This window comes from Oryzias melastigma, unplaced genomic scaffold, assembly GCF_002922805.2.
Source record: "Oryzias melastigma strain HK-1 unplaced genomic scaffold, ASM292280v2 sc00260, whole genome shotgun sequence".
NCBI classification, from domain to species: domain Eukaryota; kingdom Metazoa; phylum Chordata; class Actinopteri; order Beloniformes; family Adrianichthyidae; genus Oryzias; species Oryzias melastigma.
The window spans coordinates 11,709-26,582 of NW_023416894.1; the positions used below are offsets into that span (position 1 = coordinate 11,709).

General features: G+C 39.9%; 1 protein-coding gene across 2 annotated transcripts in view; it reads left to right on the top strand.

Annotated features, from left to right (window-relative positions):
* pi4k2b (phosphatidylinositol 4-kinase type 2 beta) overlaps positions 1-14,556 on the top strand; it is a 17,312-nt gene extending 2,756 nt beyond the window's left edge. Inside the window, exons 2-11 of one of the 2 annotated variants that reach the window (XM_024264762.2) lie at positions 840-991; positions 1,223-1,303; positions 2,450-2,569; positions 7,829-7,960; positions 8,368-8,521; positions 8,604-8,668; positions 8,918-9,020; positions 12,320-12,453; positions 12,535-12,594; positions 13,420-14,556. In XM_024264762.2, the coding sequence (XP_024120530.1) occupies positions 840-991; positions 1,223-1,303; positions 2,450-2,569; positions 7,829-7,960; positions 8,368-8,521; positions 8,604-8,668; positions 8,918-9,020; positions 12,320-12,453; positions 12,535-12,594; positions 13,420-13,593 (1,175 nt within the window). In that variant the 3' untranslated portion in view covers positions 13,594-14,556. The remainder of the gene's footprint in view (positions 1-839; positions 992-1,222; positions 1,304-2,449; positions 2,570-7,828; positions 7,961-8,367; positions 8,522-8,603; positions 8,669-8,917; positions 9,021-12,319; positions 12,454-12,534; positions 12,595-13,419) is intronic. The other variant, XM_036210838.1, reaches the window with a different exon arrangement.
* Positions 14,557-14,874: the final 318 nt, after the last annotated feature.

Below are 14,874 nucleotides of genomic sequence, written 5' to 3' on the forward strand. Positions count from 1 at the left end.
CTGGCAGGAGTTGTTACGTGTGTGCACGAATGCCTCCACGGGCATGTAGGACTACAGGAGCGCTCATGGAGGCAGAAGTGCGCCTGTGAAACCTTCACTGTGGGCGGGGAGTTTGATATTTGCTCATTTGGCACTTTTGGCAGAAATTTAACACCCTACTTTAGTTTAAGTCACACTTTGGGAGAAAAGTTGATACTTCTGAACAAATCCATCAAGGCTGGCGGCATACAATAGTCAAATTTGTGTTTACTCCCTCTTTTTTTAAATTAACCTCCGATACTTCTTTTGACTTGCGTCAAATTTGATACTTGGTGATACTTGGTGCCTGACCAGAAATGTGTTCATAAGTTGTACCAGAGGTGGCCAAGCCTTTTGACTAATGGGCCACAAAGTGTTCTAAAATTTGAAAGAAGGGCTAAACAACAATCAGATGTGTGGCGTGTTTTTGGTTATCCGCCTCATAAGAGAAAGAAATAACATTGAAGCTTGACAAAAACATGCTTTAATTTTGATAAGAATTCATATATTTACTCTAAAACAACATTCTTTTTAGTTTTTATTTAAAAACTGGCCTTTGTTCTCATTTAGAGCCAATTGCACCAATGTATTGATGTATTTCAGGTAAAATGCAAACAGAGAAGTGCCGCGTTCATGTGGCATTTGAATGATCGGAAAAATGACTGTTTGACTCAGAAAAAGAACAGATCTTCCAACACCACATGAATGCAAACGGATAATCTGCTGCAGAGCTGCTGGTTTCTTACAGCAGTTTGTAAGAGAGGAAGGCTTTTACTTTTTTGGCCAAAGGATCGATACCAACATGTCTGTCCGTCTGTCAGGGACACACACCGGCGACTTCAACCATTTCCCTGAAGACCCGTTGTTTGCAGACGTCATCCAAAGGGCGGAACAAGCCATCGAGAGCGGCGTCTGTCCTGAAAGAATCTCCCAGGGTTCCAGTGGGAGCTATTTTGTCAAAGACTCTAAAGGGGTGAGGATGTAGAACAAACACTTATATGGACGGGGTGTAGGACTGATGTGTTCTAGATTTCAACAAAGGCTGTTGTAGTAGATAACAGAAACCTCTCAGTAAGAACCATACACATACTTTCATTTCCCAAAGCTCTAAATTTACCACTGGGACTGTTTTCTTTATTTAATTGTAAGGTGAATGTTTTTTCTGTGCTGCATCAACACTAAATCCTCTTTGATTCTTCCACAGAAAATCATTGGTGTGTTCAAACCAAAGTCAGAAGAACCATATGGTCACCTGAACCCAAAATGGACCAAATACTTTCATAAGGTGAGTGGCATCACACATCCTCTAGCCTTAAATGTCTTAAAGAATAGTTTAGATCAGGGGTCCCCAAACTATGCCCCGCCTCCATGTTTGGCCAGTCCCCCAAACGCAATCAGAGACCCATGATTATTATTTTTTTTTTAAGTTAAACAGTCCACCCCTTTCTGTGGCCTGATCGGCTGGAGACCTTGTCAGTTAATCTCCTCCGTGTGTAATAAAGTGTAATATGTGTAGTGAGGACATCTGTATTAGCAGGTTTTACCATCGCAATTTATTTTTGGGATGTAACTCCTTCAAGAAACAAAGGAAAAATAGTTTAACTTTCTTCTTGTTTCCCCATTTGTTCAGGACAACGCGCAGTAGTGTCAGTGGACAGTAGTGCAGTGGTTAGCGCTCATGCCTCACAGCAAGAAGCCCCCGGTTCTAATCGCAGCAGGGGGATCTGAAACAGAGCCACCAACTGCGGACCTTTCTGTGTGGAGTTTGCATGTTCTCCTCATGCATGCGTGATTTTTCTCCGGGGACTCCGGCTTCCTCCCACGGTCCAAAAACATGCTTCATAGGTTCATTGGTGACTCTAAATTACCCCTAGGTGTGAAAGTGTGTATTTTTGTGTGATTTAGACCCTGCGACAGATCTGTCCAGGTGTATCCTGCCTAATAAATAAATGGCTGTTTTTTGTTTTTATAATTTATTTTGTATATTTTATCTGTATGGAAAATAAAAAAAACTTTTACATATTTTACACTTAAAGTATAAAAACATTTTTTACATTGGTTATTCATTTTGTGCATAAGTTATTGATAACATGTTAAATAAGACAACAAAGCAACCTAAAGAACTTCTTGGGAACTGAAAGAGCCAGATCACTAGAGCCCTGTGTGATGAGCTGCTCAACGCCTCAAAAGAACTATAATGGGAGAGGATTCCCTATTTATAGGTTTAATTGTTGGAATGTTTTAGTATTATTTTCTCTACAAACCTACAAACCAACCAACCCCCCAGTTATGTGGCCCTCACATGAAAAAGTTTGGGGACCCCTGGTTCAGATGGTGAAAAGTTAGAACTTTTCTTTAGCGGTGTCACGTTCGTTCCAAGAGAAGCTGGCAGTGGAGCCAGCAGATCTCACACTTGTTTCTGTTTTCTCAGCTCTGCTGTCCATGCTGTTTTGGCCGAGGCTGTTTGTTGCCTAACCAGGGTTACCTGTCGGAGGCCGCTGCGTCTCTGGTTGACACCAAACTGGGCCTTGGAGTTGTGCCGAAAACCAAGGTGGGACTACACAAGCAGCCTTTCAGAGAGGCTTACCGTAACACTTCACGTGTTTTAATCCTTTGTCACAACTGTCCTTATGGGTGGATACGGGATGTGTGCAGGTAGGGCTGGGCGATAAAACAATAATTATCGTTATTGCGATATTACTTTTTTTCGATAGTGAAATGAGTCTATTGCGATAAACTTTCGTTTTTTTTGGACACGGGAGAAACCCCCGGAAGAGCCGCGCTTCTTCTTACGGAGCGGCTGATTCTAGTAGCTCAAACTGAGAGGGGGGCACAGAATGCCCCGAATGATGACAAAAGGACACAACAGAAAACATTATTTCAGTAAACCAATAACCAATATATAATCGCAAATACTTTTATTTTTAATGCCAAGGTAACGATGTTTATATATTTTGTTTTGGAAACATCGTCACTGGACCCCCCTCCTCTGAATTGAAAATGGTTCGGTCCGACTGGATTATTCTTCTGCAGGTGTTTGATACCGACAGATCCACAGAGTGTGAGGGAGAGAAGAATAGTTTAAAACCTGATTTAGAGGAGAACCTCCATGAAAAAAGAAAAAGGAGAGGCTGAAAGAGGACAGAAGGAAAGACTGTGCATGCTCCTAACAGCTGCGCGCAGGGGGGCGGGGACTCGATTGTGGTTCTGGAGTTGAGATGAGTTTGAGGGTTTTGTTAAAATATTAACCAAAAGCTTTTGTTAGAGCTTCAAATTAGAATAATTTGTTGTTTTATTATGTATCAATAATGAATTTGTTAGTTACATTTGTGCCGTTTATGCTCATTTCTTAATGAGGTGATCTAATAATAGTAAAATAAACTTGTTTTTAACAACTCCTGACATGACACTAAATTAAGAGATCTTATGTGTTTGATCAATCCTCCAACATGTACACATGTCAGATGATTGAGTGAAATGATGATTAAATCTATTATCAGAACTGTTTTTATTTTAAAATTAAGTTTACATTTTATTATCTTCTGCTGCACAGCAGTACCTATAGTTTATGTTCAGAAGAAATTAGAAAATAATATAAAAATAACTGCAATATATTTGCTGCTTTAGAACAATGTTTTTAAGACTTAATTTTATTTTGAAAGGAACTTCTATGTGCTGCAGTCAGATTAAAATAAATCAGAAATTCTGTATAGCCTATTGAAAACATACCACCGTTATGGTTTAACTGTCGTGTACATTATGTATATGTACAATATTTATTGGAAATATTTAAATGTTCCTCACAGTTAGTTTCAATACTACAGTTAATACAAAAAATAATGAAAGTTTAATTTGAATTAACTTCGATTTAATTGGGGGGGGGCAAAGTTAAGGTGTAAAAATCTGAAGTCCTAAAGCTGTTTGCAATAAAGATTACTTTGACAAATATAGTTATCTGATTGATATCGTTTTTAATATCGTTATCACAATATATGAAAAAAACGATATAGCAATATGAAAATTCCCATATCGCCCAGCCCTATGTGCATGTGTAAAATAGTCACAGTTGTTCTAGGCATGCAGGGGATCTGCTCAAACTATTGTGATCGTAAACTGCTTGGTGAAGGCGTACAGTGAAAAATTTCCTACACATTTTTAACTACTGGCATGTTGTAGGCGACGGGTTGTAGTGAACACTTAGACGTAAGGGTGAATTAGGTGAGACAGGCAGATCGTACAGATTATACAATCCTGCAGACTATGCAAGGAGTTGTCAGTGCTCTTCATGTGATGAGGCTACACATTCTCATTTCCAAGTGACCCCTCCGCGTCACTTTTTGAGTTTCTGTTGTCTCCAGCTTGTTGTTTGACGTGCTGGCTGTTCCAATTAAATCAGGGGTTCAGTCGTTTTGTCAGATACGGACTGAACCTAGGGTACTGGTACTGGTACCGGTACCCTAGGTTCAAGCCGCGTCTGTAAATGGTACTGATCAGCATCTGGTACCGAACCATCTTAAAGTTAGGATTAGGATACTATTTTGCTCTACGTCCTCGTACCGGGTCTGCAGCATGCGGAGGGGTCGTTAAGCATGCGGAGGGGTTGTTAAGCGTGCGGAAGGGTCCTTTACCATGCGGAGGGGTCCTTAAAGTCCCCCTCCAATAAAAATCAGTTTTTTTGAGTTTCGAACATGTTATGATAACATATAATAATAAAAAAATATATAATAAGAAATTGTGTTTCGTGTTTGCATTTTGGGTATTTCTCCTTTTAAATCGCTGTCACTCAAACTGTCCGAGAAAAACTCAGTTTGAATTCCTGAGCCTTGCTTATGTCATAATAGCTGGCCTGGTCTGGCACAGCCGTGCAGAAGTGTCTGTTGTGAAGCAGTGTAGTGATGGCCAGGCCAACTAAAGGCCGGTATGTGCATCCATCTTTGAAGAAGTTTGGATTATTTTCGTGGAAGAAATACAGAGACGCTGCCACAGACTCTAGGATGACATCATGAAATGGACTGCAGCCGCGTGCAGCAGCAGGCGGAGCTTCAGGAATTGAGTCGTTTCACTTCTGGGTTTGAAAAAACTCGCGAAATATAACTTCTTCTTCTTTCACTTTCGGCTTATCCCTTTCGGGGTCCCCACAGCGTAACAGCACCCACTGTTTGGCATCAGTGATTTGGCAGAGTTTTTACGTCGGATGCCCTTCCTGTCACAACCCTGTACTTGAGGGGCACAGGGACCCAGTTAGGCAGTTAGGTCTTGCTTAAGGACCCAATCTGGGTGGGGATCAGTGGACAACCCTGGGAATCGAACCCAGGGCTCCTGTGTGTCAGCCCTTCACCTAGCCCACTGAGCCACCCAGCCGCTTCGCGAAATATAACTAATATTTCATAAATATATATATGTATTTTTTATTGATCCAAAGGTAATATATGATCTTATATATAGATATAGATCACTCCCTTTAAAAGTACATGTACCTAGGGTTTAATGGATCACAGAACTCCCGGTTCTGATTAGGGCTGGGAATCACTGGGTACCTCACGATACAATACGATACGCGATACATGGCTCACGATATCGATAATATCGCGATACTGCGATAATTGGTAAAAATCCTCTCTAATAACTACCATTATATAGAACATGTTTTTGGGGGGATATATATCCCCATTTATCTTTTTTACCTTAAACACAATCATACTAAACAACTTTTCTTATTTTGTGCAACAAATTATAGACACTTTTGTGCAAAATTGCTGAAATCAGTAATACTATGTCTTTGACAAACATTGACAACAACTGAATTGGAATTATCTGTCAGATTCAATGTTAACAATAGTAAACATGATCAGCAGTGACACTACTTAGTGCAGAATTGTTGTAAACAGAACAAATATTAAATAAGTCAAGTAGTGACAGCTATCTACCTCCAAAACAACGTCACACCAAAGGATGATGAATATAATGTTTTACAGCCTCTCTCAAAATTGACCTAATTTTTTGTGCACTTTTCTCTCACTTGAAAAGGGCTGAGCATCCAAAAATAAAGGCTGATTTACTCAGACTGTTACTTGAGATTATTTTTCCAATTTTTATCATTTTTCCATTTGGTCAGTCAGCAGTCAATAGGTAAAATCCTTAAAACACACATAATAATGGCAATAAATATAATTTTAAGTGCTTCAATTAATTAGCATTCTCCCTAATTTTACAGTGAATTCATGTACTTTAGTTTAATTACATTTAAATTTAAGTTCATACATCAAATCCTGCTTTTTTATTTGAGAATTACTTTAAAATTAACATTAGCAACAAGTAATTACATTGTTTGAAAACGTCACATTATAAATTTATCAAAGTTACACCGTACAGCAGCAGGTTAAACATTGAAGTGCATGAAAGCGAAAATTCCGACGCTCCTTGAAGCGTACACAGACAACTGCGAAGCACGCGCTCAGTTCCCACAGCAAACAGGAAGTAAGTGATCGCTGACATTCTAGCACTCAGACAAAGTCACTTCTTACCGGGTGGATCTCCTACAGATGGATGATAAATGCTGACAGGTAGGCATGCTTCACACACGCGCTACAGAGCCTGTATCTCACCGGTGCTTCTCCCGAATGAGCGCGTGCATCGCTATTAAAAGTCCGACGCAGCGTGCGCCCATAGTTCCGGCGCGTGACTCAGACGCTCAGCGCTACAGCCTCTTTAAATGAAAATATAATATCGATACTTGGTGAGAACCCATCGAGAATCGATCGCAGGACTAAATATCGCGATATATCGCAATATCGATATTTTGGCACACCCCTAGTTCTGATAGTGTCATGGTTTAAGAGTCACCATTCGAATCATTTTTCAGATTGGTAAAAAAAAAAAAGTAAAAACAACCAGATAAAAGCCTAAAATTACTTTTTTGAGAAGCTTTAAAAAAATTTATTTGAAAAAATATAATAAAATACTTCAAAGCATAAATATACACTCACACATCCTTGAACTTTGAACATAAAAAAGGCAACATGTAGTTTCAGATTACATTTATGTGTTTTGAGACCAAATCTACTAAAACTGAGAGAAAGGAATGCCTAATATACAATTTCTCTTCCCCCCACCCCTTCCCCCTTGTTGCCAGGAGTTTAGCTATTATTGGCTGTATTTTTATTTATTTTGAGGGGACAATAAATTTACACTGCTATACTAACTTTAGACTGACTACTGTTCATTGTGTGAAAGCGTCATTCATGCAGTGTTGTCCTATGAAAAGATATAACTAAATGTTTGCTGAGATGTGAGGGGTGTACTCATTTTTGTGACATATTGCACATGACCTCCCTTAAGGTGGCCGCACAAGCAGGCCCAAACTGAACCAGCCCCACTTTGGTGTGCAGATAGAATACCAATAGGGATATACACAAAGTTTGGTGTTATATCCTTCCTAGAACACTTAGAAAACGGTGATATCATCATATCAGATAATCATATCTTTCGCTGTTTGATCTATTTGCCTAATAAGTTGTATGTTGAATGCGATTCCTGACACTAGAGTGGTAGAGTGTCCGCCTTGAGACTGAAAGTTTGAGTTCAAATCTGCGGTGGAGTCGTACCAGAATCTCTAAAAATGGGAACCAGTCTCTCCCTGCTTTACACTCAGCATTAACCCTTCCACTCTCCTAGGCTTGCTTACATTAAAAGTTGGGTCATCTGGGCCCCACAAGTCAGTGCGCGGAACAGTCTGCAACGTGACTGATAAAGGACTCTAGTCCTTGTGTGATCACAGCTAAGCAAACTGTACCTGACAATCTCTGACCAGGTGGTGTATTTGGCGAGTGAGACATTCCACTACAGTGCTATCGACAGAGCAAAGTCCAGAGGGAAGAAGTACGCCTTGGAGAAAGTTCCCAAGGTGGGACGCCGCTTCCACAGAGTGGGCCTGCCTCCAAAGGTAACATCAGTGGCGAAGTGCCACGTCACCTTCCTGCAGTAAGACAGCGGTAGTTTCAGTGTGGAAGCTCGCCTCATGTCCAGCTTTCTACAGAACTCTGGAAAGGCTGTTTCAGTTTACAGAACTATGACCCTTTCTGTTTTTTTTTATTTGTTTTTATCACTCAAATACTAAAATGTTTTTTTAACTTGGTTACGTTCACTTTACCAGTTTTGGTCAGATAAACGTGCAGCTTCATTGTTCTGAGAGTGTGCTCTATTATCTGCTCTCTTTGGATACGCTTTGGAAACATCTGAGCCCGCTATATGCAGGCTGATAAGCCACGTGGCCTGCACTTACCACTAACCATGACCAAATGTGCATTTTGTCATGTTGTGGCGGTTCACGGACGCTGTGTGCGACTGCAGGTGGGCTCCTTCCAGCTGTTCGTGGAGGGTTACCGCGAGGCCGACAACTGGCTACGGCGCTTTGAGGCCGAACCTCTGCCAGAGAACACCAGGAAGCAGCTGCAGTCCCAGTTCGAGCGGCTGGTGGTGCTGGACTACATCATCAGGAACACAGGTGGCCAGCATGAGCCTCAGAAACACCGGCGGGACTTCCTGTCACATGTCTGCATTTAGGAAACGTTTTGCCTATTTTTCAGATCGAGGGAATGACAACTGGTTAATCAAGTATGAAAATCCAGGAGAAGGCAGAGAGCAGCAGAAAGTGGGTTGACTTCAGCTTTTGACTCAGACCACAAGCAGTGTGTTTTTGTGTGTTCTTCTGGCTGCTCTCACATTTTAATATTAATTCATCAGAAAAAGTCTTTCCTTTTGTTGCTTTTCTGGATGTCTGTGTTTGTAGCTACAGGAATACATAATGGTATCATTTGTTCTGCTGACAAAACTCTGGACTTCATCCTTTACATGCCCATCAATAGTGATAAATCCTGTGGCGGTTGTCTTCCTTCTGTAGGAGGCAGAGTGGCCAGAGAACAGCCCTGACTGCTCCATCAAGATCGCAGCCATCGACAACGGCCTGGCCTTCCCCTTCAAACACCCCGACGAGTGGAGAGCTTGTATGTCAGATTTATTCATTTACTCCTTTGGAAAATAAAACTAATCTGTTTTCTATTTGAAGTGGAGCGATGCTCTAGAGCAGGGGTTCCCACCTTCTTCAGAACATGGACTGTTTTAATGTCAGACGGTGTTTTATACTGATCTGTACAGGGCTGAAGTTACTGTCTGATTTTCTTTTTTCTTTTAACTTTTGAGGATAAAGTTTGTCTTTATCCTCTGTAAAGCATCTGCAGCTGCTTTATGTGTTCGTCAGATTTCCTATAGAAACCATTCACAGGGTTCCTGTGGGGTCTTAAAAAGTCTTAAAAAGACTTGAATTTGAAAATGTAGAAAAGAGGAAATATTCATCAAAAAGCCTTAAATTTTGATTTCCTGGTCGTAAAAATGTTGCAGTTTAAAACTGTTTCCGTTTGGCCTTTCTGGTCTAAAGTGTAACATTTTTAAACACAGTTGTGTAAGTAAAGCGCGTTTATCAACATCACGCTGGATACCAACCACCGATTTTTAAAAAAAAGAAAAAAAGACAAAGAAGGAAAGGGAGGGAGGCACCCGTGGGAGCATTCAAAAGATTTCTGCACACAGAAAATGTAGCGACAGTGACAGGAAGGGCTGAAATATGGAGAGAAAATAGACTCACTCAGATTTGTGGGTGCAAAATTCTTGATTTGTGCATAAATAAGGATTTGTGCGTCCGTATTCTTGATTTGTGCGTGCGTAATTTAGGATTTGTGCATAACTTTGGATTTGTACATTCTTGATTTGTAACTCATATAATTTGTTTTGTGCAAAAGTAAAACAATTACAAAATAAAAAAAATACAATTTACACATGCACAAATTAAAATTACAACAGCTTGAAACTAATTGCACACAAAAATATTTAAAAGTACACACGAAACCTCAGTTACAAATGGATTCCATTGTGAGACTCTTCATGTCTCACTGAATCATCCGTGAGTTTTCAAGTACTAGTAGAATGCTGGGACATTAAAGTTTTCTTATCAGCCGTTTTAAACTTAGATTGTGAATAATATCTGGTGAAACTTGACATTTTACCACTTTCTTTATCAGATATTCCCCAAAATGTATATAAAATAAGTCTAAATAAGCGTTTTTAAAGCACTTATCCCTGCACGTTTCCACCCGCTCGTTTTCGTGGGTATGGGAGGGGCTGCTGCAGACAGTGAAGGTTTTTAGAGGATTACTCTTAAATGCATGAACGGATCAAAATACAGCTTTGGGGTTCTTTATAGAGAGGAATGAACAGTGGAATGCATTTAAAGCGTCAAAAAGTAGAATTTTCTTTGTATGGCCCCTTTAATACCCACCAAATACGAGTAAAACTTCAATTTAAAGGGTAGAAAAAAAGGCACTAGCCACTTTGCAAGTGAAGCATTGTTCATACTCAGGTACAGGAACTCAAACTCACAACCATGATTTTTAAGTGTCTACATTTCCTCTCCATTTTGGTACCAAAAACATCCATCCCAGAGTTAGTTCACAACATTTCAGTCTCACTTTATGGTGTTGATTTAGCGGGTTTAATCCTCATGTTCGCAGCTTCTGGTGGTGCATTCAAGGACTGCATGGAATTTCTGCACTTATGCGAGTTCATGAAGAGCTCCATTGTTGCATTCAGGTACACTGGTAATTTCTTGCATTTGCTCACACTGATCTCAGTCGACACAAACACACTCACTTTTATCTTCATGTCATTGTTACTCTTTAAAATGACAGAACAACAACTCACTGATCTGTAAGAACTCACAATAAGGTAAAACATTTTTCAATGCACATTATCTTTCTATGCATGACATTCTTGAAAAAAAACAACTTTAAAATAATCATTTTACTATAGGTAGTTTTTATCTCTATAGAAACATATTGCATTAAAAAAGGATAGTCGGTCTCATTTATCAAATATATCAAAAATTATTTTAAAAAAATCTTAAAAAACAAACTGAGGTGCAAAGTTTACCACATCTGTGAGCATCCAGTAGGTCATCAATGAAATTTGCTACTTCACTGCTTTGGCACAAAGCATTTTCAATTATTATTAGTCTTTTTTGTTTTTTTTAATTTGCAAGACAATAATCATCAACTGAAATTAACTTAATAAAATGTTTTTCTTGGAAATACATACATTAGTTTTCCATAGAAACCTTTGGCTAGTAGAGTCCAGATTTGACTGGCAGACTTTGAATGGTACGAGCCAGTAACCAAAAATATTCATTTAGAGCCCTGCAGACGGCACACGGCTGTGCGAAATTGGTCTTATTTTCATATGCTAGCTCTTAGAAAGGTCTGAAAAGGTCTTAAATTTAACTTGAGGAAATGTGTAGTAACCCTGCATTCAATTGTGATCTAGATTTGCTCTTAAACTCCAAAATCAGACACCAACTTCAGCCTCATCAAAAAAGTAACTAAAACTGGTATTTAATATATACATAATTATAAACATGAATCCACCATTTGAACAACTTTATTAGCAGCATCCTCATGACAGGCAGTTGCTGAAGAGTGCGTTATTATTAAGGTCTGTGAGAAAGACTATCACTCCTGGTGTTTCTCTGTTAACTGCAGTTTATATGATCTTTGAAGTGGAAGGCTCCTCTAATAGAAATTTTCCAAATACGTTTGTTTCTGTTAGTTTTGGGGGTTGCAGTTTAGCGCTCAATGCAACAGCTTTAAGAAAGACTGTGCCACTTGAAATGTTTCAGGAAAAAGTTGGATGTGGTGGAGAGAATCACTAGTTTTTGAAATTAAAACTTCAGATTCAGATTATGATTAAAACAGGAAAAAAATTGTCCCATGGGCTGGTACCGGTCTGTGGCCTGGGATTGGGGCTGCTGCCATCCTCCTCCTTCATGGACAGAATAAGCCCTGTTTTATCTTGAGAAAAAATGTTTTAATTACATGTTTTTAATGTGATCAGGAATCACACTTGTTGACGATATTACATAAATGTACGTAAAAAGAGCAAAGTTTTCCACGCTGACGGGATGAAACACGCAACACCTGCTGAGCCAGATGCAGCACCTGTGATGTAAACGATGCTACATCACGGTTCACATGATTCAGACCCAGTTTCTAGAGAATAAAAGCATTAAAGCATGCAGAGATTAGACAATAGACGATCCAGAATAAACTCCACATGATCAGAGACCGAGTTCAAGTAAATACAGCACAGGTCCTGAACAGTTCTGAAGAAGGACTTCTGGGTCTTGACAGTCTAAGGCTCCATAGAGACCCGGAAGCTCCAGAACATTCCTTTAACCACCCTCCTGTTGCTTTGTCAGACCCGTTCCACTGGGCGTGGCTTCCTCAGGCCAAGGTGGCCTTTTCCCAGGAAACTCGGGAGCTGGTGCTGTCTCGCCTCTCTGATATGAACTTCGTTCAGGACCTTTGTGAGGATCTCTATGAGCTCTTCAAGGTACCAGTCGCCCCCTGCCTCTGCGGCCGCTCAGTTTCATGCAGGAAAGCTGCTCTCACCAAAAATGTTCTGTGTCCTCAGGCTGACAAGGGCTTCGACAAAACCATGTTTGAGAGGCAGATGTCTGTGATGAGAGGACAGGTGAGTTTCACCTGCACACCTTTACTTTTCTGTTTTTTCTTCTCTTTTTCCGCTTCCTTTCTCTGCTTTGCCTCTTCCCATTTCCTGTTTTTTTCTTGGTTCATCTGTGTCTCTTCGGGTTTCCTGTTTCATCCTGATTTCTATCTTTTCTCGTTTCTTAAGTTTTCTTTTTTTTCTTTCTGTCTCTTTCTCTTTATTGTCTTTTCCTGCTGACACTTTATTTTTTTATTTTATTTTAGTTTTTTTTTGCATTTCTGTGTGTTTTATTTTGAAAAACCAAAGGGAGGATTCAGCCCTGCCCACGTGTGTCTACCTCTTGCTGAACCTTTAGTTTTGTTTCTTCCTTGTTCCAGTCTCGTTTCCTCTCTCTTTTTTTCTACTTCCTGTCTTTTTCTGGTTCATCTCTGTCTGCTCAATCTTCCTATTTCTTCCTTATTGCTTATTCCTTATTAATTTTCTTGTACCCTAAGTTTTCTTTTTCTTCCCCCAGTCTCTTCTTCTCTCCTGTCTTTTCCTGTTTCTTTTTCTGCTACTGATCTCTTCCTGTTTTTTCCAGCCACTGTGGTCCTTGTATATGTTCAGCTGTCTTCTGTGTCTTTACTTTTTCGGCTCATCTTCTTTATGTTATTGTTAAATATATTTAGACAGGATAAATCAAATAAATTGGGGAAAAAATGAACAGAGACAAAGGTTGAGAGTATTATACATGTTGTATTTATTTCAAATAGTGTCATAATTGAACTGTCTCTCTCAGCGGTACATGTATATAACAGTTTTTGCAAAAACGTTTGGGGCTTGACTTAATGAAACGTCGCTTGTCCTCAGGTGTTGAACTTGACCCAGGCACTGAAAGATGGGAAGAGCCCCATCCAGTTGGTGCAGATGCCTCGAGTGGTGGTGGAGCGTAGCCGCTCCGGCGGCCAGGGTCGAGTCGTCACTCTTGGCAACGCTTTCACGCAGACCTTCCACTGCAAGCGGCCGTTCTTTTCCTCCTGGTAGTCTGAGGAGGACCAGAGGAGAAGAACCTCCAAGCTTTTTTCTGTTGTCAGGCTTGAAGCATCACTTAAGGAAAAAATGGGAGAAACGTCATCATTTCTGTGGATATACTTTATATCTGTCCCTACGAGGCAGTAAGTTGCAGAAAATGTGAATCACTTGTGAGAGAAACCAGAGTTTGGGAAGATTTCTCTCTTTGGTGCACATCAGCTTGCCTTGGAGCTGTTTTGGCAACTTGTTGAAACGGTTGCCTTTTCCACAGAGTTGTTTTTTTTTCATTCCTATTTTAAAAAAATGCTGATTTTCATCTTAAATGGAAAGCAAGTGTCAAGTTTGTTGCAGTCGGCTGGTGGTTTAAAGGCCAAAGAAGCAGCTCTGATACGACTCCTCACATCCTTTCTGGAAGGGAACTGTCCCATCTCGTTGGGGAAGACCTCCCCGCCCCGCACATTTGCTTTGCCTTTTCTAGTCTCATTTTAACACATTGATGTGCTCCAGATTGAACCTAAAGAAGTCTTCAGAGCTACGTCTGCTAGCAAACGAACCCCACCATGTTTAAACTGCCAAATGTTTTAGTGGAAGTGACATCGGTAATCCTCAGAGACGGTTGAAGCTTGAGCTTTGAGGATTGGAGAAGAAGTCGCTGCTTGAATGTTTACAGATTATACACAGATCCTTGCATCAAAAAATTTCAGTACTAAAGAGTTCTGTCAGAAACAGACTTTGATGATGAATGTATGTGATGTTTGACACCTATTAATCTGCTGAGGAGCAGCGCTGTCCTCCAGTGCAGCGGCGAAGGGAGAACTTTGTCTTTTTCTAAACAAGGACGTTGTTCGGGTAATTGAAATACAGATTTTTTTTTTTAATGTAAACATCACAAACTTTTTTTCAAACTCAATGATTGTATCACAAAAGTTGCATATTTAACTGATGAAAAATGTAAATAAAATTTGAGAAAATAGGTCTTTTTGTTTGTTATATCTTTACAGAAACCGTGTGGGAGAAGAAGCGTCAAGTCGCTGTGCTTTAGTATTTTTGACATTCAGGCCAAACAATCCTGAACAAAAAACGTCTTTGATTCAGGATTTGAATTGACGTAGATCCTCGTGATGTAAAGATACTTTGGAATGACAGAAAAAAGTTGGAGATGTTTACACCTGTCATCCTGGATGAATGGAGTCTTCACAGACAGATGCATCAAAGGAGGAAGCTGAGGTTCAATAGGACCTTTTCCCTAATTAATATTGGATAATGTTTTGTCGCTATAAAATTAATATTTTA